The sequence below is a fragment of the Oncorhynchus masou genome, unplaced genomic scaffold, assembly GCF_036934945.1.
Source record: "Oncorhynchus masou masou isolate Uvic2021 unplaced genomic scaffold, UVic_Omas_1.1 unplaced_scaffold_5404, whole genome shotgun sequence".
Classification (NCBI taxonomy): Eukaryota; Metazoa; Chordata; class Actinopteri; order Salmoniformes; family Salmonidae; genus Oncorhynchus; species Oncorhynchus masou.
Genome location: NW_027011817.1, coordinates 1 through 22,085, shown reverse-complemented (window position 1 = coordinate 22,085; position 22,085 = coordinate 1). Strand labels below are relative to the sequence as shown.

General features: G+C 42.5%; 1 protein-coding gene across 1 annotated transcript; it reads left to right on the top strand.

The window, feature by feature from the left end:
• The first annotated feature begins 3,961 nt into the window (after nt 1-3,961).
• Nucleotides 3,962-21,157, top strand: LOC135535989 (M1-specific T cell receptor beta chain-like). The gene is made up of 6 exons (XM_064962389.1): nt 3,962-4,029; nt 4,130-4,442; nt 11,807-11,856; nt 16,202-16,552; nt 16,707-16,733; nt 19,483-21,157. The coding sequence occupies exons 1-6, from the start codon at nt 3,975-3,977 to the stop codon at nt 19,608-19,610; spliced, it is 924 nt and encodes a 307-aa protein (XP_064818461.1). The 5' UTR covers nt 3,962-3,974; the 3' UTR covers nt 19,611-21,157.
• The last annotated feature ends 928 nt before the right edge of the window (nt 21,158-22,085 follow it).

Genomic DNA, 22,085 nt, shown 5'->3' with positions numbered 1-22,085 from the left:
AAAAACACATCAAAAATGTATATTACATACAGTGCCTTGCGAAAGTATTCGGCCCCCTTGAACTTTGCGACCTTTTGCCACATTTCAGGCATCAAACATAAAGATATAAAACTGTATTTTTTTGTGAAGAATCAACAACAAGTGGGACACAATCATGAAGTGTAACGACATTTATTGGATATTTCAAACTTTTTTAACAAATCAAAAACTGAAAAATTGGGCGTGCAAAATTATTCAGCCCCTTTACTTTCAGTGCAGCAAACTCTCTGCAGAAGTTCAATGAGGATCTCTGAATGATCCAATGTTGACCTAAATGACTAATGATGATAAATACAATCCACCTGTGTGTAATCAAGTCTCCGTATAAATGCACCTGCACTGTGATAGTCTCAGAGGTCTGTTAAAAGCGCAGAGAGCATCATGAAGAACAAGGAACACACCAGGCAGGTCCGAGATACTGTTGTGAAGAAGTTTAAAGATGGATTTGGATACAAAAAGATTTCCCAAGCTTTAAACATCCCAAGGAGCACTGTGCAAGCGATAATATTGAAATGGAAGGAGTATCAGACCACTGCAAATCTACCAAGACCTGGCCGTCCCTCTAACTTTCAGCTCATACAAGGAGAAGACTGATCAGAGATGCAGCCAAGAGGCCCAAGATCACTCTGGATGAACTGCAGAGATCTACAGCTGAGGTGGGAGACTCTGTCCATAGGACAACAATCAGTCGTATATTGCACAAATCTGGCCTTTATGGAAGAGTGGCAAGAAGAAAGCCATTTCTTAAAGATATTCATAAAATGTGTTGTTTAAAGTTTGCCACAAGCCACCTGGGAGACACACCAAACATGTGGAAGAAGGTGCTCTGGTCAGATGAAACCAAAATTGAACTTTTTGGCAACAATGCAAAACGTTATGTTTGGCGTAAAAGCAACACAGCTCATCACCCTGAACACACTATCCCCACTGTCAAACATGGTGGTGGCAGCATCATGGTTTGGGCCTGCTTTTTTCTTCAGCAGGGACAGGAAGATGGTTCAAATTGATGGGAAGATGGATGGAGCCAAATACAGGACCATTATGGAAGAAAACCTGATGGAGTCTGCAAAAGACCTGAGACTGGGACGGAGATTTGTCTTCCAACAAGACAATGATCCGAAACATAAAGCAAAATCTACAATGGAATGGTTCAAAAATAAACATATCCAGGTGTTAGAATGGCCAAGTCAAAGTCCAGACCTGAATCCAATTGAGAATCTGTGAAAAGAACTGAAAACTGCTGTTCACAAATGCTCTCCATCCAACCTCACTGAGCTCGAGCTGTTTTGCAAGGAGGAATGGGAAAACATTTCAGTCTCTCGATGTGCAAAACTGATAGAGACACACCCCAAGCACTTACAGCTGTAATCGCAGCAAAAGGTGGCGCTACAAAGTATTAACTTAAGGGGGCTGAATAATTTTGCACGCCCAATTTTTCAGTTTTTGATTTGTTAAAAAAGTTTGAAATATCCAATAAATGTCGTTCCACTTCATGATTGTGTCCCACTTGTTGTTGATTCTTCACAAAAAAATACAGTTTTATATCTTTATGTTTGAAGCCTGAAAAGGTCGTAAAGTTCAAGGGGGCCGAATACTTTCGCAAGGCACTGTATAATTGTCTACGATTAAGACCGAGGACTTTTCAAGCACCAAATTGAGGAAATGTCTGACTTTTAAGGTAGACCTATTCCAGTACTTGAATTTCTGGAACTCCAAATTCAAGTTCAACTAGGCTACTTTAAGCTCTTGGTACTGTTTAAAATTGCAGGTGTAATATGGAAACCAAAATGTATTTGTCATGTTACTTCATTACCAGATCGTATCATGAATGAGCCCACTAGGCTCACATAAGGTGATGTCATTATATCCAGAATAATTAATAGGAATAACTTTGGGCGTTGAGCAATAGTCTGTCCTACACAATTGCGCACAGCAGACCTGGTGTCCAATCTGAGGGCACAAAAAACAAAAAACATATGAAAACATGATTTAACATCTCTGTTAAATCTAAGGAGATGAATGACATCAATTCGCTACCGATATTAGATCCAACATGGATCCAGGTGCAACTGTCTTCACCAGCATAACGAATGAGAAAATCTTATTTTTTTTCCCAGCATTTGGGCTGTTGTTTACATGTTGCTTACATCAAAACAGCTGTTGTTTACATGTTGTTTACATCACATGTTGTTTACAGCTGTTGTTTACTTGACCGTCATTCAGAAAATTCCTTTCCTGGATCAGATGATGTTGTGTGAATATATCATGGTGTAAATAAACAGCTGGACACAAAAATAAAATAAAAATAATAATAAATAATAAATAAAAAAACTAGATTTATGCATAATCATTGAGGAACCACTGTAATGAAAGTATCGATTTAGGTTTTAAGTATCAAGGTCATTTGACTCTTTCAGCTAGAAGCATTTGATTTTGCAAACACAGACACATTTTTTTTTTGGGGGGGGGGGTTGTGTGCCGTTTGTGTGCCCATGAAAACTAAATGTTATGTAGTTACACTGCATTTCTGAGATCTCTATACAAAAATGTGTCCATGATTATTACAGGGGTTAAGTTCAATGTCTAATTTAACTGATTAATGCTTAATTAAACTCTACATGATCACTGGGTTCCCCACGGGACGGTTGAGCTAACGTAGGCTAATGCGATTAGCATGAGGTTGTAAGTAACAAGAACATTTTCCAGGACATAGACATATCTGATATTGGCAGAAAGCTTCAATTATTGTTAATCTAACTGCACTGTCCCCTTTACAGTAGCTATTACAGTGAAATAATACCATGCTATTGTTTGAGGAGAGTGCACAGTTATGAACCTGACAAGTTATTAATAAATAAATTAGGAACATTTGTGTAGTCTTGATACAAAATGTTGAACAGAAATGCAATGGATCATTGGATGAGTCTAACACTTTCAGTCTAAAACTTTGCACATACACTGCTGCCACCTTGTGGCCAAAATCTAAATTGCACCTGGGCTGGAATAATACATTATGGCCTTTCTCTTGCATTTCAAAGATGATGGCACAAAAACAATACCAAAAAAACTGCATGTTTTTTTTTCTTTGTATTATCTTTTACCAGATCTATTGTGTTATATTCTCCTACATTCATTTCACATTTCCACAAACATCAAAGTGTTTCCAATCAAATGGTATCAATAATATGCATATCCTTGCTTCAGGTTCTGAGCTACAGGCAGTTAGATTTGGGTATGTCATTTTAGGAGAAAATGGGGGGGGGGGGGAAAGGGGCGGATCCTTATATATGATATAACGGCAACTTCTACAGCCATAAAGGTAATGTTTTATGTCAAGACATCAACCATGAGAGATGGGTTAAACATAGCTTTTAAATAAAACCGTGAATTTGATTGAATATATCTATGTTCCCCCTTATATCTTAATGTAATGACATACAAAGGAGGATGGAAAGAGAGGAAGATGGAGGGTGATTAGAGGAAGGAGGAGGGAAAGAGAGGAAGGAGGAGGGGAGAAGGAGGTGAGGAGAGGAGAGGGGAAGGAGGAGAGGAAGGAGGAGGGTGATTAGAGGGAGGAGGGGGAGAGAGGAAGGAGGAGGGAAAGAGAGGAAGGAGGAGGGTGATTAGAGGAAAGAGGGGAGAAGGAGGAGAGGAGAGGGGAAGGAGGAGAGGAGAGGGGAAGGAGGAGAGGAAAAGAGGAAGGAGGGGGGAAATAGGTAGGAGGAAGGGAGAGAAGTAGGGGAAGAGAGGAAGGAGTAGGTGCATAGGTAGGAAGAAGGGAGAGGAGGAGGGAGAGGAGAGGAAGGGGGAGGGGAATAGAGAGGAGGAGGAGGAGAGAGGAATTAGGGGGAGAGAGAGAGAGAGAGAGAGAGAGAGATAAAAGGAGAGTGAACGGAGGAGAGGTTCAGATTGTCCCTCTTTCTCTCAGTCCTCTGATGTCTGTCAGGATGAAGCTGTTGTGTGTGACTCTGGCTCTCCTCCTCACTGCAAGTAAGAACTGTCCTCTACTTACACACACTTACACGTAATCACTTTCAGGTTGATGATACTTTATAGATGTTTTAATGTTTTATGTCTGTTTTCTTCACAGATTTCTGTGACGGTATAACAGTTAAACAGTCTCCTGTCCTGTCTGTGTGTAGAGAAGGAGATGCGTCAGTCACTCTACGGTGTTACCACGACGTCAGCAGCTACTACTACATGTTCTGGTACCGACAGAGAGACAACAACATGGAGATGCTGACATATTCTCATGGTCAAGGCTTGTGGGAAATACAACCTCCCTTTGAGAAGGATGTACATTACACCATGAGCAGGCCGGAGCTGACTAGATCCACTCTGGAGATCAAGAACCTGGAGGTTGGGGACGAGGCTGTGTATTACTGTGCTTCCAGTACAGCACCATGACTCAGAACAGATACACTTCCTTACAACAACCCTTGAAGCCACAGGAGGGGGGGGGACCACACCAGAGAGAAGGGGGAGAGGAGGTAGTGGGGGTGTCGTTGGTGACATCTCTAATTTCTTGGTGTTTTGTTATTAGTCCTCTATTTATAAACTTTTATTTTAATTGTAGACGTTTTTTCAATTTTAAAACATGACCAAAAAACAAGCAGTAAAGAAGAACAATGTTCTCATGTTGTGGCTCTCCGTCTTCTTCTGGACTTAGGGCTTGTTTCGATCCACATCGCAGAAGTTCAGCTTTACAGCGTGACTGAAATTGAAAAGCCATGTTCCCGCTTTATCAGAGACATTCAGTGAACCAGTCGGCTCAGTCGGATCGGAAAAATACCTTTCAAATGTTGATTGTGGAATCTGTGACGCTTCAGTGTTACGGATTGAATAGAAAAGCCATCTTCCTGTGAATGTTGTTGAAATCAGAAAACAGATTTGAGCTTTGTGACCTCTTACTCGCTGGCCTAGTCAGTGATTCTAAGGTCATACGTCATGTCTATACTAGATTTTGATTGGCCAATGCATGTCAGAGTTTTTCTCCTCCTCTTTTGTCGGCCATTATTCCTGACCGACATTTGTCACCTCAGCTGAGAACTCCTATATGGTGGCTAGTTGTCTTGGTAAAAGCGAGTTTGAAATATTATAGGCACTTTTGAAATGACCTCCAAGACATTCCACCAAGAGACACCTTTGTCAACAGAGACACCCGAACCACAGAGAAGTTGTCAACAGAGACACCCGAAACACAGAGAAGTTGTCAACAGAGACACCCGAACCACAGAGAAGTTGTCAACAGAGACACCCAAACCACAGAGAAGTTGTCAACAGAGACACCCGAACCACAGAGAAGTTGTCAACAGAGACACCGAACCACAGAGAAGTTGTCAACAGAGACACCCAAACCACAGAGAAGTTGTCAACAGAGACACCCGAACCACAGAGAAGTTGTCAACAGAGACACTCGAACCACAGAGAAGTTGTCAACAGAGACACCCGAACCACAGAGAAATTGTCAGCTGAGACACCCGAACCACAGAGAAGTTGTCAACAGAGACACCGAACCACAGAGAAGTTGTCAACAGAGACACCGAACCACAGAGAAGTTGTCAACAGAGACACCCGAACCACAGAGAAGTTGTCAACAGAGACACCCGAAACACAGAGAAGTTGTCAACAGAGACACCCGACCACAGAGAAGTTGTCAACAGAGACACCCGAACCACAGAGAAGTTGTCAGCTGAGACACCCGAACCACAGAGAAGTTGTCAACAGAGACACCCGAACCACAGAGAAGTTGTCAACAGAGACACTCGAACCACAGAGAAGTTGTCAACAGAGACACCCGAACCACAGAGAAGATGTCAACAGAGACACCCGAACCACAGAGAAGTTGTCAACAGAGACACCCGAACCACAGAGAAGTTGTCAACAGAGACACCCGAACCACAGAGAAGTTGTCAACAGAGACACTCGAACCACAGAGAAGTTGTCAACAGAGACACCGAACCACAGAGAAGTTGTCAACAGAGACACCGAACCACAGAGAAGTTGTCAACAGAGACACTCGAACCACAGAGAAGTTGTCAACAGAGACACCCGAACCACAGAGAAGATGTCAACAGAGACACCCGAACCACAGAGAAGTTGTCAACAGAGACACCCGAACCACAGAGAAGTTGTCAACAGAGACACCCGAACCACAGAGAAGTTGTCAACAGAGACACCCGAACCACAGAGAAGTTGTCAACAGAGACACCGAACCACAGAGAAGTTGTCAACAGAGACACTCGAACCACAGAGAAGTTGTCAACAGAGACACCGAACCACAGAGAAGTTGTCAACAGAGACACCGAACCACAGAGAAGTTGTCAACAGAGACACCCGAACCACAGAGAAGTTGTCAACAGAGACACCCGAACCACAGAGAAGTTGTCAACAGAGACACCCGAACCACAGAGAAGATGTCAACAGAGACACCCGAACCACAGAGAAGTTGTCAACAGAGACACCCGAACCACAGAGAAGATGTCAACAGAGACACCCGAACCACAGAGAAGTTGTCAACAGAGACACCCGAACCACAGAGAAGTTCAATATTTTTGGTTAAATTCTCAGCAGAATTCACAATTGAATTCAGGACAGAATGCTTGAATAGTATTTGTTTATGTTGTAGCTAGGTAACTGTTGTTAGCTAGCGGGTCATAGCTTACTCTCCAACCGGTGACAGAGGAGCAATACCTCTGCTATCAGGAATGTGCACAGGGGCCAGCAAATTAAGGGTACATGACTCCTTGCCCACCCCAGCTTTGGCCCCCACACAGACAGAGGTATACTTACCACCTTATTTTTTTTTATTTATTTAACCTGGAAAGTCAGTTAAGAACAAATCCTTATTTACAATGACTGCCTACCCGGGCCAAACCCTCCACTAACCTGGACGACGCTGGGCCAATTGTGCGCCGCCCTGTGAGGCTCCCGATCACAGCCGGTTGTGATACAGCCTGGGATCGAACCTGGGTTTGTAGTGACGCCTCTAGAACTGTGAAGCAGTGCCTTAGACAGCTATGCCACTCAGCCCCCTTCTTCCACAAGCCGAAGAGGACTGTAACGTTAGTAAACAGCCAGACCAGTGGGAGGACATTTGTCCATCAGGTTAATTATTTAATTGAATTCATAACTTTTTTCACAAGCTCCTTTGCTGCATCTAAGTTAGCTAACATTCACGAGAACCAGTCCTCAGGCCATCAGACTGTTAAATAGTCACCACTAGCCGGCCTCCGCCCAGTATCCTGTCTGAACTTTAGACACTGTTACTAGCCGGCTACCACCCGGTACTCAACCCGAATATCTTATGTTGGGCTAGTAATTCATGTTCAAACGTGAACGTACCTAATGCACCTTAGAGACTGTTGTCCTATGTACAGATATGCATCTGTTGGTCATAGACCTTATAAAAGGTATGGGTGTGGATCGGAAAAACAGTCAGTATCTGGTATCCACCATTTGCCTCATGCAGCGCGACACATCTCCTTCACATACAGTTTATCAGGCTGTTGATTGTGGCCTGTGGGATGTTGTCCCACTCCTCTTCAATGGCTGTGTGAAGTTGCTGGAATTTGGCAGGAACTGGAACACTCTGTCGTACACACCGTTCCACAGCATCCCAAACATGCTCATTGGGTGACATGTCTGGTGTGTTTGTAGGCCAGGGAAGAACTGGGACATTTTCAGCTTCCAGGAATTGTGTACAGATTCTTGTGACATGTGGCCGTGTATTATCATGCTGAAACATGAGGTGATGTGGTGGATGAATGGCACGACAATGGGCCTCAGGATCTGGTCACAGTATATCTGTTCATTCAAATTGCCATCGATAAAATGCAATTGTGTTCATTGTCCGTAGCTTATGCCTGCCCATACCATAACCCCACCGCCATCATGGGACATTGTTCACAACATTGACATCAGCAAAATTGCCGAATTCACACACTTATCAAGAGAACATCCCTGGTCCTCCCTACTGCCTCTGATCTGGAGGACTCACTAAACAGAGAACATCCCTGGTCATCCCTACTGCCTCTGATCTGGAGGACCCACTAAACAGAGAACATCGCTGGTCATCCCTACTGCCTCTGATCTGGAGGACTCACTAAACAGAGAACATCCCTGGTCATCCCTACTGCCTCTGATCTGGAGGACTCACTAAACAGAGAACATCCCTGGTCATCCCTACTGCCTCTGATCTGGAGGACCCACTAAACAGAGAACATCCCTGGTCCTCCCTACTGCCTCTGATCTGGAGGACTCACTAAACAGAGAACATCCCTGGTCATCCCTACTGCCTCTGATCTGGAGGACTCACCAAACAGAGAACATCCCTGGTCATCCCTACTGCCTCTGATCTGGAGGACTCACTCAACAGAGAACATCCCTGGTCATCCCGTCTTCCTCTGATCTGGAGGACTCACTAAACAGAGAACATCCCTGGTCATCCCTACTGCCTCTGATCTGGAGGCCTCACTAAACACACTGTCTGAGTGTTGGAGTGTGGCCCTGGCTAACTAGATAAAATACCAAATCAAATGGTGCCATCTGGTTTGCTTAATATAAGGAATTTGAAATGATTTATTCTTTTACTTTTGATACTTAAGTATATTTTAAACCAAATACTTTTAGGCTTATACTCAAGTAGTATTTTACTGGGTGACTTTCATTGTTACTTGAGTCATTTTCTATTAAAGGTGTCTTTACTTTTACTCAAGTATGACAACTGGGTACTTTTTCCACCACTGCTAGTATATAAGCCTACCCTTGATATCAAATGAAGCTCTTCGATTAAAAAGGGAGACATTTCTCAGAGATGATCCTACACTGACCTCTGGAGGGTAACTGTGGGATGACACAAAGTCACGCCAGAATTCTATAGTATCCTTTTCAATTCAATTCCATTGGCTTGAGATATAAAACAAAAGAAACACATTTCAGATTATACCTAAATACATATATACCTTTTATACAAACCATTCCACAATATAATGATACTGTCACTAAAGCAGATACCTCCTACCAGTTAAATAAAGGTTGAAAAAAAAAAAAAAAGATATGATCAAATGCAATTAGAATCAAGTTAGAATGTAGTGCAAGTTTTAGACTGGATCTTGTCAGGCCTGCTCTATGATAGGCTGTTACTGTCACGTGATGCAGCATGGCAGGGGGAGAGGAGAGGGAGAGGGGACAGGGCTGTGATTGAGACAGCTGTCATTTACATTTTTAGACTCACTTAAAAACATTTACCTGTCCTTCCCTCCTTCTCCTCCTACCTCTCTCCTCCTCTATTCCTCTCTCCTCCCTCCCCCCCTCTCCCTCTCCTCCCCCCCCTCTCCTCTCCTCTGAGTCCTCCTCTCCTCCCCCTCCCTCTCCTCCTCTTCCCCTCCTCCTCTGGTGCCCCTCTGGTTTGCTCCTCCTCCTCCTCTCCTCCCCCTCCTCCTCCTCCATCCCTCCCTCCCCCCCCTCCTCCTCTCCTCTCCTCCCCCTCCTCCTCCTCCTCCTCCCACTCCCCACCGTCTCCTACTCCTACTCCCACCCTTCTCCTCCTCCTCCACCCACCCCTCCTCTCCCCTCCCTCTTATACTCAAGTAGTATTTTACTGGGTGACTCCCCTCCCTCCTCTTACTTGAGTCATTTTCTCCTTAAAGGTCCCTCTTTACTTTCCTACCTCCAAGTATGACAACTGGGTACTTTTCCTCCCCTCCACCACTGCTAGTATCCCACTCCCACCGTCTGATATCAAACTGAACCTTCTTCGATTAAAAAGGAGACTTTCCTCAGAGATGATCCTACACTGACCTCTGGAGGGTCCTCTGTGGGATGACCCAAAGTCACGCCCCTTCCTCCTCCTATCCTTTTCAATTCAATTCCATTGGCTTGAGATATAAAACTCCACCTCCCTCATTTCAGATCCTCCTCCTCTCCTCCCCTATACCTTTCCCCTATACAAACCATTCCACAATATAATGATACTGTCACTAAAGCAGATACCTCTCCCAGTTAAATAAAGGTTGAAAAAAAAAGATCTCCCTCAAATGCAATTAGAATCCTCCTCCCTAGAAGGTAGTGCAAGTTTTAGACCTGGATCTTGTCAGGCTCCTCTATCCTCCTCTGTTACTGTCACATGCAGCATCCCCCTTCCTCTCCTCCTCCTCCTCTCCAGGGTTCCTCCTCTCCTCCCCCTTGAGACAGCTGTCATTCCTACTCCTTTTTAGATTTCCTCCCCCTCTTCCCTCCTCCTCCTCCTCTCCTCCTCCTCCACCTCTCCTCCTACTCTCCTCCTCCTCTCCCCTCCTCTCTCCTCCCTCCTCCTCCTCCTCCTCTCCTCCCCCTCCTCCTCCTCCCTCCTCTCCTCCTCCTCCTCCTCTCCTCATCCCCTCTTCCTCTCCTCCTCCTCTCCCTCCTCCTCCTCCTCCCCCTCCCCGCTCCCTCCTCCCCCTTCCCTCCCTCCTCCTCCTCTCCTCCCTCCTCCACCTCCTCTCCTCCCTCCCTCCTCTCACCTCCCCTCCTCTCCTCCTCCCCTCCTCTCCTCCTCTCCTCTCCTCCTCCCCTCCTCCTCCCTCCCCCTCCCACTCCCCACCGCCTCCCCTCTTCCTCTCCTCCTCCTCCTCTCCTCCTCCCTCCACCTCCTCCTCCTCTCCCTCCTCCTCCTCCTCCCTCCTCTCCTCCCCTCCTCTCCTCCTCCTCCTCTCCTCCCTCCCCTCCTCCTCCTCCTCCACCTCTTCTCCTCCCCCTCCTCCCTCTCCCCCTCCTCTTCTCCTTCTCTCCCCCTCCTCTCCTCTCTTCCCCATCCTCTCCTCCCTGCTGCTTTTCTTAGTACTGCTGACGGAAATAGAAGCTGTCAGTTTGGACCAGGATCCCACTCCAGTAACAACAGTAGAAAGACATAATATTAATTATAAACATTACATTTGGATATTGTCTTTTTACATTGTCTTTTTTATTGATGTTATTCATTACATCAATCAATAGAAAGAAAAAAGTAAATATCCAAATGTAAATGTTTATTATTAAAATCATGAAATTGATGTTCTATTTATAGGGTCAGGATCCAACTGCAGTAACCCTCCACGCCGACACACCTGCTGCTACAGACAGATACTGAGAGACTGAGATGGTGAGAGAGATACAGAGAGAGAACAGGGGAGGGGAAATAAACAACAGAAAGAACAGAACGAGTGTTTTTGTGTGATGCTTTAACACTGTGGGGACAGGGGGCCACGGTGATATATTTACATAGAGACGCCGTACAAAAACCTCCTACCATTCACTTCCATACAGGAGAGGTCTGGGGCCTATTCACACACTACTACAGACTGTCGAGGAGTCTGGAGAGACGTTTTGATAATATAATCTACTTTACTGGGAGCATTTTCCTGGACAAGACAACAAACTTATGAATTCAGATTTAGTTCCATAAGGGAGTTGGTTTGATTCATGTTTGACCATAAAATCTCCTCAAATGTTTTGCTGAACTTGGTAGTTATTTTTAGAGCATCTTAGAGCATCTCTGAGTATCTCTGAGTATCTCTGTTCATATTCCCTTGAGGCTGAACGACAAAGAGATCTGAGGTATTTTTGGAAGAGGAGAAAAACGATGTGACACTGGAAGAGAGGCCTACTTTGGGAATGGAACCAAACTCACAGTTTTAGGTAAGTTCACTTCAGATGAATGACATTGATATAGATCTGTAACCCTGGAGATGTTTGATTATAGTGTCTATGATTCAGCTGAACTAAATGGTTGATGTGAAAACACTGTGACTTCAAACCAACCAGCCTTCTTTGGGAATGGAACCAAACTCACTGTTTTAGGTAAATACTTCCTCATTGATTTACTTACTGTACCTGACAATGTTATGATTATGGATCTAATAGTTCAGTTGAACAATTGACGAGTCGTATAAAGTGGTTATTATGTTAGATGCCAAATGCGTAGACAAGTTCAGTAGCATGTGGTTGGCACATTACTGCTCAGTATGTCCGCACTGTGACAACTATAATCCTGCATTCTTTGGAACAGGAACCAAACTGACTGTTCTGGGTAAGAGAATATTCCCCATGATGGAACGAATCGGTCTCTATGTGTGGTTTAGGGGTTTGGTGATGTGAGGAGTTAGTTGATTCTAGATTCAGTACATTAGATTAGTTCATACTAGTGTTACTCCACTCAATGCTTTTTGATGTTAAGCCTGTACACTGTGCCAACTATGAGGCCTATTTTGGACAAGGCACCAAATTAACAGTTCTCGGTAAGTCATCCCGTACACTATGTTTGTCGTAGGGACAATGAATGTGAGTGAGACAACATACTCGTGAGAAGAGATTTGATATCGTGGTATTACAGTATGTTTGAGTCATCTGTGTCGGTCTTGTTTAACTGGTTAAAACACGGTGTTGATCGGTAGGACGTCTTGACCAATACAGTTATCGAAGGCCATGTACAATTTAAAGTTGACGAGAAAAGGACTTGCTTGACTAGAGCAGTGTTCCACTGTACTGTGCTAATGGTGCCAGGCTCAGCACGTCTATATATCTATATTAGAGCAGTATTCCACTGTACTGTGTTAGTGGTGCCAGGCTCAGCACGTCTATATATCTATATTAGAGCAGTGTTCCACTGTACTGTGTTAGTGGTGCCAGGCTCAGCACGTCTATATATCTATATTAGAGCAGTGTTCCACTGTACTGTGCTAATGGTGTCGGCCAGGCTAACTTCGGTGGAGGAACCCGGTTAACTGTTCTAGGTGAGAAATGACACTGAAAAAAAGAGCAGTATTCTGTTGGTTATAAACCATGTAAACTATGTGGTTATAATGTATATAGAGAATGGTACTGTAACAGAAGTAGGGTAGTATCTATCGATCGTCCTCCTGACGTGGTCACATACAGGTGGATTAAATCCACTGTGCTGGTGGTGTTGGCCAGGCTGACTTCGCTGGAGGAACCCGGTTAACTGTTTCGGTGAGACAACACACCAACATAATATAACGTTGCTACCTGATTGTGATTTTTAAAACTACATGTCATTTAAACACCTTTATATGTTATGGCCACAGTCTGTCGGTTACAGTGTGTGGTTGATCTTCATGGGTTGGAATGTGACCTAAAGATTGGTCGAGGTGGAACACACTTGAATATCATTAGTAAAATAGTCCCCATAATTGATTTGGTTGTAAACTATGTATAAAAAAAAAAAAAATGTCCGATTTAACCCCGTCAGCTGAATGTCTCAGAGGTCCTGTGAAGAGTTTTTGAATAACTTTAACAGAGTAACAAAGATCGAAACAAAGTCAGAGAGACAGTAAAGATACTGCTTTGTGTCTCTGTGCTCGTACTCGGAGGCATATTTTGGAGCCGGCACCAAACTCACCGTTTTAGGTAAGAAAACGAACAATGATCTGTTGTGGACTCTATCTGACAAATGTACACGAGGGAATAACAAAGACCAAAACATTTTTACATTTGGCAATATAGAAAATATCGTATTTGACTATACGTCTAAATGGTGTTAAAGTAAGAGAGTGTATTTGAATGGATCACAGTAAATACATTAGTTATGTGCTCCAGTCACCATGGTTATAAAGCTGTCTGGCTCCGTGCCCAGACACCGTCTTCCTTCATTACAATACGAATCAGCTAGAGGAGAAGAGGTTCCTTAGCAGTGCAACCAGACACCGTCTTCCTTCATTACAATACGAATCAGCTAGAGGAGAAGAGGTTCCTTAGCAGTGCAACCAGACACCGTCTTCCTTCATTACAATACGAATCAGCTAGAGGAGAAGAGGTTCCTTAGCAGTGCAACCAGACACAGTCTTCCTTCATTACAATACGAATCAGCTAGAGGAGAAGAGGTTCCTTAGCAGTGCAACCAGACACCGTCTTCCTTCATTACAATACGAATCAGCTAGAGGAGAAGAGGTTCCTTAGCAGTGCAACCAGACACAGTCTTCGGTACTTAGGTCAAAACAATGATCATTTTCATCTCAAAATAATCTGGAAATGATTTTGTGGTGTCATTACATTTCATAGAATAACAAAATCCAACAACCAAAGACAGCAGGTTGGGGGTGTAAACGCTACAGCTAATCTCTGCTCGTACTGAGTAGTGAGGAGGGGTTATTTCTGTAGCTGTGTATCAGTGTGAACACCAACCAGGCGTACTTCGGCAATGGCACCAAACTCACAGTTCTGGGTGAGAAAACTGATTCTGTTATCTGTTATCTATGCCGTCAAGGGTTTATCTGTTACTGAAAGAGACGTTGTCTTGTTTTTTTAATCCTGAAATTATTTTTAAATTAAAGGGTTTGTTTGCTTTGCATTCCTGGCATAGTTGAGCATGAACATATTCAGAGGGGGGGGGGGACATTTAAGCTGTACAAAGAGCTCATGATAAAGTGAATTAGCCCTATGCTCTGTCGACTTAGACATGCTTAGAAATACAGTATTACTTCCTTTGCTACAAGCCAAACTACTGCAAATACACCAATGGGTAGCTAGAATCCTCTTGGTTTTCTGTCTGTGAGGATGTGGTGTGCTCTGGTGCCTATGCTGCCTACTTTGGAGAGGGAACTAAGCTAACAGTTCTGGGTAAGAAAACTGTAATACTGGTAGAATACTGTAATACTGTTAGAATACTGTAGTAATACTGTAAGAATACTGTAATACTGTTAGAATACTGTTATAATACTGTAGTAATACTGTTATAATACTGTAATACTGTTAGAATACTGTAGTAATACTGTAAGAATACTGTAGTAATACTGTTATAATACTGTAATACTGTTATAATACTGTAGTAATACTGTAATACTGTTAGAATACTGGTAGAATACTGTAATACTGTTAGAATACTGTAGTAATACTGTTAGAATACTGTTAGAATACTGTAATAATACTGTAGTAATACTGTAATACTGTTATAATACTGTAGTAATACTGTAATACTGTTATAATACTGTAGTAATACTGTAATACTGTTAGAATACTGTAGTAATACTGTAATACTGTTATAATACTGTAGTAATACTGTTAGAATACTGTTAGAATACTGTAGTAATAATGTAAGAATACTGTTAGAATACTGTTAGAATACTGTAAGAATACTGTTATAATACTGTAGTAATACTGTAATACTGTTAGAATACTGTAAGAATACTGTTATAATACTGTAGTAATACTGTAATACTGTTAGAATACTGTAGTAATACTGTTAGAATACTGTAGTAATACTGTAAGAATACTGTTAGAATACTGTTAGAATACTGTAGTAATACTGTAAGAATACTGTTAGAATACTGTTATAATACTATAGTAATACTGTAATACTGTTAGAATACTGATAGAATACTATAGTAATACTGTACGAATACTGTTAGAATACTGTTATAATACTATAGTAATACTGTAATACTGTTATAATACTGTAATGATACTGTAGTAATAATGATACTATAAGAATACTGTAAGAATAGTGTGATAATAATACTGTAGTAATAATAATACTGTAATAGTACTGTAATAATACTGTAATAATACTGTAATAATACTGTTATAATACTGTAGTAATAATGATACTGTAAGAATACTGTAAGAATACTGTTACAATACTGTAAGAATACTGTTACAATACTGTAGTAATACTGTTAGAATACTGTAATACTACTGTAGTAATAATAATACTATAAGAATACTGTAAGAATAATAGTAATAATAGTACTGTAATAATTCTGTAAGAATGTGTTTCTATGTGTTTGACTTGGCATACATTTATTTATTAATGACATTTTGTGATTCATGACATTTTGTGATGAACTCTCTCATTGATTCATTTTGTGATGAGCTCTCTCATTGATTCATTTTGTGATGAGCTCTCTCATTGATTCATTTTGTGATGAACTCTCTCATCGATTCATTTTGTGATGAACTGTCTCATTGATTCATTTTGTGGTGAACTCTCTCATTGATTCATTTTGTGATGAACTCTCTCATTGATTCATTTTGTGATGAACTCTCTCATTGATTCATTTTGTGATGAACTGTCTCATTGATTCATTTTGTGATGAACTGTGTTTTAAAGCACTCGGGTTCAGGTATGATGTCAACAGCAAACAGAGCCATTGATTGAGTGTTAAAATACTCCACTGTTTTCTCCATGCAGATCCAAACATCAAAGTCACTGAACCCACAGTGAAAGTCCTCGCACCCTCCGCTAAGGAGTGTGAAGATAGAAACAAGAAGAAGAAGAAGACCCTAGTGTGTGTCGCCACCCGCTACTACCCTGACCACGTCACGGTCTTCTGGCAAGTCAACAACGTCAACAGAACTGAAGGTGCCGGGACCGACAACAGGGCCTTGTGGGATGAAGATGGTTTATACAGTATCACCAGCAGACTGAGAGTCCCAGCCAAGGAATGGCACAAACCAGAGAACAGATTCACCTGCAATGTCAGCTTTTACAATGGGACTGACAATATAAAAGTGAATGACACCATTAGTGGAGATCTCCAAGGTAATAAAACAATGAACACTGTCTGTGTTTCTGAGAAGAAAGAGATTTGACTGAACTAGTACACTAGTTTTGAGGCTCCAATGCATTCCCCAATGTCTTAGTGGTACCGTGGTGAATAATCTCACCTGAAACTCTCCTTCTTTGTTTCTTTCAGGTCAAAGTGGGGAAGAGATAACGACAGGTAAATGTGCCCATTTTATACCTGCATACTGTAATGGTGACCTGTATACTGATGACCTGAATACTGATGACCTGCATACTGATGACCTGAATACTGATGACCTGCATACTGATGACCTGCATACTGATGACCTGTATACTGATGACCTGAATACTGATGACCTGCATACTGATGACCTGAATACTGATGACCTGCATACTGATGACCTGAATACTGATGACCTGCATACTGATGACCTGAATACTGATGACCTGCATACTGATGACCTGCATACTGATGACCTGTATACTGATGACCTGAATACTGATGACCTGCATACTGATGACCTGCATACTGTACTGATGACCTGTATACTGATGACCTGCATACTGATGACCTGCATACTGTACTGATGACCTGCATACTGGTGACCTGCATACTGGTGACCTGCATACTGATGACCTGCATACTGATGACCTGTATACTGATGACCTGTATACTGATGACCTGCATACTGATGACCTGCATACTGATGACCTGCATACTGTACTGATGACCTGAATACTGATGACCTGCATACTGATGACCTGCATACTGATGACCTGCATACTGATGACCTGCATACTGGTGACCTGCATACTGATGACCTGCATACTGGTGACCTGCATACTGATGACCTGCATACTGATGACCTGTATACTGATGACCTGCATACTGTACTGATGACCTGCATACTGATGACCTGCATACTGGTGACCTGCATACTGATGACCTGCATACTGGTGACCTGCATACTGATGACCTGCATACTGATGACCTGCATACTGATGACCTGCATACTGATGACCTGCATACTGATGACCTGCATACTGTACTGATGACCTGCATACTGATGACCTGCATACTGTACTGATGACCTGCATACTGATGACCTGCATACTGTACTGATGACCTGCATACTGATGACCTGCATACTGATGACCTGCATACTGTACTGATGACCTGCATACTGATGACCTGTATACTGATGACCTGCATACTGATGAACTGCATACTGTACTGATGACCTGCATACTGATGACCTGTATACTGATGACCTGTATACTGATGACCTGCATACTGATGACCTGAATACTGTACTGATGACCTGCATACTGATGACCTGCATACTGATGACCTGCATAATGATGACCTGTATACTGATGACCTGCATACTGATGACCTGCATACTGATGACCTGCATACTGATGACCTGCATAATGATGACCTGCATAATGATGACCTGTATACTGATGACCTGCATACTGATGACCTGCATACTGACTACCTGCATACTGATGACCTGCATACTGATGACCTGCATACTGATGACCTGCATACTGATGACCTGCATACTGATGACCTGCATACTGATGACCTGCATACTGATGACCTGCATACTGATGACCTGCATACTGATGACCTGCATACTGTACTGATGACCTGCATACTGATGACCTGTATACTGATGACCTGTATACTGATGACCTGCATACTGATGACCTGCATACTGATGACCTGCATACTGATGACCTGCATACTGATGACCTGCATACTGATGACCTGCATACTGATGACCTGCATACTGATGACCTGCATACTGATGACCTGCATACTGATGACCTGAATACTGTACTGATGACCTGCATACTGATGACCTGAATACTGTACTGATGACCTGCATACTGATGACCTGAATACTGTACTGATGACCTGCATACTGATGACCTGCATACTGATGACCTGCATACTGTACTGATGACCTGCATACTGATGACCTGCATACTGTACTGATGACCTGCATACTGATGACCTGCATACTGATGACCTGTATACTGATGACCTGCATACTGATGACCTGTATACTGATGACCTGCATACTGTACTGATGACCTGCATACTGTACTGATGACCTGCATACTGATGACCTGCATACTGATGACCTGCATACTGATGACCTGCATACTGATGACCTGTATACTGATGACCTGTATACTGATGACCTGCATACTGATGACCTGCATACTGATGACCTGCATACTGATGACCTGCATACTGTACTGATGACCTGTATACTGATGACCTGCATACTGTACTGATGACCTGTATACTGATGACCTGCATACTGATGACCTGCATACTGATGACCTGCATACTGATGACCTGTATACTGATGACCTGCATACTGTACTGATGACCTGCATACTGATGACCTGCATACTGATGACCTGCATACTGATGACCAAGAAACACTGGCCTAAATCATTGGTTGGATCACCAGGACCAAGAAACACTGGCCTAAATCATTGGTTGGATCCCCAGAACCCAGAAACACTGGCCTAGATCATTGGTTGGATCCCCAGGACCAAGAAACACTGGCCTAGATCATTGGTTGGATCCCCAGGACCAAGAAACACTAACCTAGATCATTGGTTGGATCCCCAGGACCAAGAAACACTAACCTAGATCATTGGTTGGATCCCCAGGACCAAGAAACACTAACCTAGATCATTGGTTGGATCCCCAGGACCAAGAAACACTAACCTAGATCATTGGTTATATCCCCAGGACCAAGAAACACTGGCCTAGACCCTTGGTTGGATCCCCAGGACCAAGAAACACTGACCTAGATCATTGGTTATGCTGTATTTTTCTCAATGGATGATCTGCTAACAATATCATCTGATACCACCTTAATCAAGGTCATTTGAATGTATTGTTGTCCTTGCAGATTACTATGTGAAGAGCACCCAGACTGCCAAGCTGGCCTACAGCATCTTCATCGCTAAGAGTACCTTCTATGGCCTGGTCGTCATGGTTATGATTTGGAAGTTCCAGGTGAGTTCACTGCAAATATGATAAAGGTTCATCACACAGCCATCTCTCTCCTCTTCTATCTCTGCCTTGTGCTGAAGGAGTCCCAGATCAGTTTAGTACGGTCTTGCCAACTCCTATGGTCAGGGTGACAGTGACCACACAAACAGATCCCACTGGACACACCACGTCATTTCAACGTGGATCATTGGGAAATACTTGGTTTAGACGTTGATCAATGAGATTACAATTGATATTCACCCAATCAAAAGACAGCCAAAAGTTAGTCGAATTTCCAGTGTGTTATCCCTGTGATTTCAACCATCTAAAAGCACGAACATGTTCAAATGGAAAACAACAATGTCTGATTTCTGATTTAGTTGTCAACCAAATGTCTATCACTGCTCTTTCAACCATCTAAAAGCACAACACAGTTCAAATGGGGATACACTGTCAGATATTGAATCCTTTATAGAACAGATTAATGTGTTATCACTGGGCTTCATCTCATAGCACAACCACATGAGCTGGATTGCAGTTGAGAGTTACATTATAGCACACGGTACAAGGGATCAATGCCATTTGAGATTCTATTTTGATTTTAAGAGGAGATCTCTCAACAATCTGTCCCACGATAAGCACAGAGGTCATAATCAGTGAGAAATAGCATAGCGAAGCGTGACTGCGTTAAAACCTGGGATGGAAGACAGATGAACTCTCCAGTAGGAGGGGCTGCCCAGCATAATGTTTTGTTTCTGATAGTGACCCTGACTTTGAATATCTGATATTGTTTAAAATCGATCAAAATTCAACATATTTTGTCAATGTTGAAATTAGTTTACCATCATGACACAATCCTGTGATTTAAATTTCACCCCCCCCCCAAAAAAAAACAGTAAAAAAAAAATTAAAAGTATTATTCTAAGTAGATTCCACGTCACAATACGTTGACAAATAGCGTTGAAACGACGTTGATTCAATCAGTTTGAGCCCAGTGGGATGTCACATGACAGGCAGGCGGGATACGCAGGACAGCAAAAACAGATCTGGGATCAGGCTAGTTAACGACCATAGGGGTTGACAGGACAGCACAAACAGATCTGGGACCAGGCTAGGTAACGACCATAGGAGTTGACAAGACAGCACAAACAGACCTGGGACCAGGCTAGGTAACGACCATAGGGGTTGACAAGACAGCACAAACAGACCTGGGACCAGGCTAGGTGATGACCATAGGAGTTGACAAGACAGCACAAACAGACCTGGGACCAGGCTAGGTAACGACCATAGGAGTTGACAAGACAGCACAAACGGATCTGGGATCAGGCTAGGTGATGACCATAGGAGTTGACAAGACAGCACAAACAGACCTGGGATCAGGCTAGGTAATGACCATAGGGGTTGACAAGACAGCACAAACAGATCTGGGATCAGGCTAGGTATTATCCTCATACAGACACTATACTGTCTTTATCCTCATACAGACACTATACTGTCTTTATCCTCATACATCCTCATACAGACACTATACTGTCTTTATCCTCATACAGACACTATACTGTCTTTATCCTCATACAGACACTATACTGTCTTTATCCATACAGACACTATACTGTCATCCTCATTATACTGTCTTTATCCTCATACAGACACTATACTGTCTTTATCCTCATACAGACACTATACTGTCTTTATCCTCATACAGACACTATACTGTCTTTATCCTCATACAGACACTATACTGTCTTTATCCTCATACAGACACTATACTGTCTTTATCCTCATACAGACACTATACTGTCTTTATCCTCATACAGACACTATACTGTCTTTATCCTCATACAGACACTATACTGTCTTTATCCTCATACAGACACTATACTGTCTTTATCCTCATACAGACACTATACTGTCTTTATCCTCATACAGACACTATACTGTCTTTATCCTCATACAGACACTATACTGTCTTTATCCTCATACAGACACTACTGTCTTTATCCTCATACAGACACTATACTGTCTTTATCCTCATACAGACACCATACTGTCTTTATCCTCATACAGACACTATACTGTCTTTATCCTCATACAGACACCATACTGTCTTTATCCTCATACAGACACTATACTGTCTTTATCCTCATACAGACACTATACTGTCTTTATCCTCATACAGACACTATACTGTCTTTATCCTCATACAGACACTATACTGTCTATCCCCATACAGACACTATACTGTCTTTATCCTCATACAGACACCATACTGTCTTTATCCTCATACAGACACTATACTGTCTTTATCCCCATACAGACACTATACTGTCTTTATCCTCATACAGACACTATACTGTCTTTATCCTCATACAGACTCTATACTGTCTTTATCCTTATACAGACGCTATACTGTCTTTATCCTCATACAGACACTATATACAGACACTATACTGTCTTTATCCTCATACAGACACTATACTGTCTTTATCCTCATACAGACACTATACTGTCTTTATCCTC

Bases quoted from the DNA above. Each gene is read 5' to 3' on its own strand.
- LOC135535989 (XM_064962389.1), top strand. From the start codon at position 3,975: ATGTCTGTCAGGATGAAGCTGTTGTGTGTGACTCTGGCTCTCCTCCTC. The intron at 16,553-16,706 runs GTAATAAAACAA...TGTTTCTTTCAG, and splicing joins CATTAGTGGAGATCTCCAAG to GTCAAAGTGGGGAAGAGATA. The intron at 16,734-19,482 runs GTAAATGTGCCC...TTGTCCTTGCAG, and splicing joins TGGGGAAGAGATAACGACAG to ATTACTATGTGAAGAGCACC.